Source organism: Trachymyrmex septentrionalis, unplaced genomic scaffold (assembly GCF_001594115.1).
Source record: "Trachymyrmex septentrionalis isolate Tsep2-gDNA-1 unplaced genomic scaffold, Tsep1.0 scaffold53, whole genome shotgun sequence".
Lineage (NCBI taxonomy): Eukaryota > Metazoa > Arthropoda > Insecta > Hymenoptera > Formicidae > Trachymyrmex > Trachymyrmex septentrionalis.
In genome coordinates this window covers 3,578,926-3,583,810 of record NW_017305705.1, presented here as the reverse complement: position 1 = coordinate 3,583,810, position 4,885 = coordinate 3,578,926, and the positions used below count along the sequence as shown (strand labels likewise).

Sequence of the window (4,885 nt, the reverse complement as noted above, 5' to 3'; positions counted from 1 at the left end):
TCTCTCTCTCTCTCTCTCTCTCTCTCTCTCTCTCTCTCTCTCTCTCAAGAAATATGTTCTGTACAACTAGTTACATATTTTATATGTAAAAAGGTGTAGATATTTTGTGTTATTTTTTTCTTTGTAACAGTAAATATCTGTTAAATATTTATATATTGCATATATGTTAAATTGTTAAATATCGCCTAAACTAAAAATAGCAACTAATTTCAGTTAAATTTAACATTATAAATGTGTCAATTCAACATAAAATTTATTTTTAAATTGTGACAAAGTATTATGTTTTTTGTGTTAATTTTATACATAATATTGTGTTACTTTCTAATATATTCATCTTATGTTAAATTAACACAACAATTTGGATGAATCGTTTGGAATATGTGTTAAATTTAACACAAAATTTTTTACTGTGTATCTTTATGTATTTTTAGTTATTGTTTTCAATCACTTAAAATTAAAAAATTATTGCTTTGTCGACGTTTTTATTGATGAGCGAAAATTGATCCTTAAAAAGTTCTTAAATAAAAAGTAACTTAATTTTTTGAAATCTAACATATTTGTATGTAATATCAATCTATTTGTGTCGATTCAGTTGTCTCTATTGGAGGATTTTCGATATCGTCTAATATATCAGGATCGAGTTCTGTCAAAACCTCGTTTCTTACATTATTCTGTTTGTTGACAACAGGATTATTGTATTCCTCTACATTGAAAATATTGTTAGGAGGTATAAGATCTTTGATGCGCATTATATTGTCTTCAACAACAGCCTCATCTTTGAAAAATCTGTGATTTATTTCTTTTACAGGATTTGCATGTATACTATTTTTAGCTTCTGACAATTCCTGCGTTTCTGATTTGGTAGGATACTTTTTATCATTTACAATATTTAAGTAGCGAGGAAGTATATAAGCATTATAGGCATTAATTACAGGTGTACGGGCAGTTTCAGTACTGGTGTACGCTTTGTCTCGAAAGATTAGATCCTCGTTTTGCTCGTCCTGGAAGTATTTATTATTTTCTTCAGAATATAATCCCAATTGTCCGATCTCTTGCGAGTTTTCACGTATAAAATTTAAATCGTCGAATTCTTCATTCACTATTCCTTTCCAAATATTCTGAGGAAATATATGAGGATTAATATTATTTTCAGTTTTAATAGTATTATGTTCAGTCTCGTCTTCAAAATAATCTTTCATATCTTTGTCATTCATGAAGTATTCAGTCTCGTCTTCAAAATATTCTTTCATATCTTTGTCATCTTCCTCATTTTTGAAAGGTTTAGTATTTGCTTTCATCAAAGAATCGAACAATGTTTCATCCTTTCTTGATTTCCATGTATTTATATCCTGAGGAAACTTAGAATTATGAGAATCAGAATTGATTTGTTCATTATCGTCTTTAACTATAATTTCTTGCTTTCTTGCAGGATATAGTTCTAAGAAATTATTCCTAAACTGTCCTAAATTCAAGGATTGTGAATTCTTAGCGATGTCCCAATTATCAAAGAATTTTTTGGTTGATTTTGAGATGTCTGAATCCTTAACATAAGGATCATGCTTACCTTCTGATGGACTAAATTCTACGGGATTGTATCTTTCTGGAGAATACCTAAGCAGGCTGGCAGAATTTGAAGATTCCTTGATTGCATCTTTTTGCTCGTCGAGGATGTCTTCCCGGCGAAGTCGGTAAATATTTTCGATTTCAGAGAAAGATTTCTCTGACTGCATGCCGTTTGAAGAAGCGTCCCCTGGATATTTCCCTGATGACTTTGTATCTCCATCGGCGCGATGCATTAGTACTTTCCTTATAGGATCTTCTTTGTCCTTTTTATAATCTTTTACCCTTTTATAGTCTTTTAACAAGGATTCTGAATATTTATTGTAAGGATTTCTGAAAAACCAATTTTCTTCGAAAATTTGTCTCGATGGAACAACACGAGGATATTCTTTTATAGGTATATCTTGAGAAAATATCTCTTGTCTGTCTGAGGATTGCGGAGAACTATTAAGATAATTCTTGACAAACGAATTTTGGCTAACAGGTTCTTGTTGATGAAATCCTCTGTAGTTTCCGAAAGGCATCAAATTTTTTGTTTTATATAATGAAACATTATCATCGCGTGCTATATTCTGGGAGATATCTTCTCGTAACAAGTGAGAATACGGAGAATTTTGAAGTAAATTTGTAGAGAAATCTTGCAAATTTGATTCTTGATGAGTATTCCTGAAACATGTCGCAAATTTTTTTGCTTATTAGATTTATAATAACATTCCTCAAATTTTAAATATATAGTTATAATTTCAGGATTGGCAACGTTACCTCATAAAAATAACTTGTTACCGTCCTTTTTCCTAAAAAGTAACTCGTTATCGTTACTCGTTATTGATTTGCAAAAGTAACTCGTTACCATTACCGCCACTCAAAATATAACGAGTCGTTTTTTTTTCGTTACTTTTTTCTTGATACTAATATAATATTATATAGCGTTTTTCATTGGCAGAACTTGTGTGCACTCAATGCACATTAAAGCCGTTGTATACAACTCTAATCTAAATGTAAAAATGAGATATCTGAGGGGATAAAATGTCTAAAGTATATTTTATCAAATAACATAATAAAATGTATTGAGGATTTCGTAGTTTAACTCGGTTCTATACTTTTATTAATCATACATCTTTACGTCGATTGTACAGCGGCTTTAAAGTGTAATGAATGCGTATTAGTTCTACCGATGAAAAACGCTATTATATGCAGATTCTTGCGGTAACTATAAAAAAGATGGAAGAATTCTGTTTTTAATAGAGAAAAAAGCTAAAAGATAAATATGTATATACGCTCTAGTTATGATTAAAACTTTTACATAGAAATAAAGATACGATAAAAGATACGATAATAGAAATAAAGTAACGATAAAAGTAACTAGTGAAATCGTTATCATTATTCCAAAACTTTAACTTACGTTTAACTTGCGTTACCATAAACGTTATTCAAAAGAAAATGTAACGTCGTTATTCAAATGTTACCAAAAAAAGTAACTTGTAACGACCGTTACAAGTAATACGTTACTTGCCAACCCTGTAACTTTCTTTTACATTTTAAGATTAAATTCTAAAATGCTGGATTTCTTACGGAGAGAAAATTGAAGTGTTAGCTACAGTCACATATGCTTAATACAGTCACTACCATATCGTATTAATATTGCAAGTATACGATTATGGATAATCCAATTTTCTTAATGCTTAGATCCGTCAATTTAGATTGAGATTCTCAAATTTTTCTAATTTATATAAATTGTCACAATAGCGTAATTGTATCGTATTACTAGTTGGACATGTATAGTATAATCCCACTATATATTAGATATGTATAAATAAATAAATATATATATTTTTTATATATTATGTATATAATAATATATTAATACTATTTTAAATTAGAAGCACATTCTAGCTTGATTGAATTTTTTTATTATGCATGAAAATTTAAGTTGTTAGATTGGAAATTCTTAAATTTAGTAGTTTCTAATTTGTATATATTTTGATTTAAGGAGATCGACAAGAGTGACTATGAAGATCTCTGTTAGAAACAATTTCTTTATGCTAAAATTACGGCTATAAAATATCGAGAAAATGTAACTTTGAAATTAAGAAAGTCGCTTAAAGGCTTACATGGCTTATATAGTATTTTTGTTAAAAAAAAAAACAGTTAAAATAAAAATTCATTTTGATATCTCACACACTTGGTCTGCACTATAAATGTAGTTATTGAGATGCAGATAATTTTATTTTATTAATGTTTTGAGAACTAAATTGCAAAATCCGGCTCTATACACGCTTTCGTAAGTTTTATAAAAAGAGAAGTTGAAAAGGTCTCATGACATCAATGTTACTTCTAGGAGAGAAAATATCAGTATGAAGACGTGTATCTGCACTATGCAAGGAGCAGATTATTTTATTATTTAATACTTTTAAGAACAAAATTGCAAAATCCTGTTCTTAGTAGGCTTCGTAACTCATAAAACATACCTAAGTAAAAAAGAGTTTTATGACAAAATATTATTTATTCTATGCTATAATATATGACATAGTGCAGACATGCGTAACAAATTGATGTTATTTGTCATTTTAACATCAAAATAACATCAGCTTATTATCTGGAGATGTATAATACATATTATGTATCTATACTACAAAAGGCTTACTACGTAAACGTCTATATTACAAAACTTACTACGTAAGTTGGCTCTTGTTGACCCTTAAATTATATTCTTACCATGGTAATTGAACGGTCAAGGCTTCTGGGCAATCTAGACTACATGAAGGGCAGGATGCTTCTCTAGGAATCCTTCGAAACGATCCGCAAGCTAGGATTACGCTCACAGACAAATAAAATAACAAATAGCGACAAGAAATTTGTCTCGACATACTTAAAAGATTCGAATAAAGAAACCCTGACGATTCTTTATAAGCTCGCATGTTAGGGATGCAGCGAGGACACACGATGCTGAGTACAAAAATGTTTTCCATGTTGCATCAATCGCTTCCTGTATACATCCGTTAATTTTTAAGTGAATTGTTTGTTTATGTCTTTTTCAATTTCTTAGTATTCACTTCCTTATTTTTTCATCTTTAGGCAAGATAGAGGTGACGACATAATATCGCAGAAGTCTTTGGATGTAGTAAAAATACTTATACATTTTTTAAAAGAGCGTAAGTGTCTATTTCAAAATGTTTTCTCTTTTGTAAACTATTGAATTTTGACATTAAAATTCATTTTATAAAAATGAGTTTTTACATATAAGAAATTCGACATTATTGTGAAAAATCATGGTATTATTTTTTTTAAATGATTATTTTAAGCTTAGAAAGTCTATCCCAGTAAC

General features: G+C 29.3%; 1 protein-coding gene across 3 annotated transcripts in view; it reads left to right on the top strand.

The window, feature by feature from the left end:
* LOC108752008 overlaps window positions 1–4,885 on the top strand; it is a 20,783-nt gene that overhangs the window by 10,425 nt on the left and 5,473 nt on the right. For all 3 annotated transcript variants that reach the window (XM_018492550.1, XM_018492552.1, XM_018492551.1), the window contains exon 2: window positions 4,636–4,712. In XM_018492550.1, the coding sequence (XP_018348052.1) occupies window positions 4,636–4,712 (77 nt within the window). The remainder of the gene's footprint in view (window positions 1–4,635; window positions 4,713–4,885) is intronic.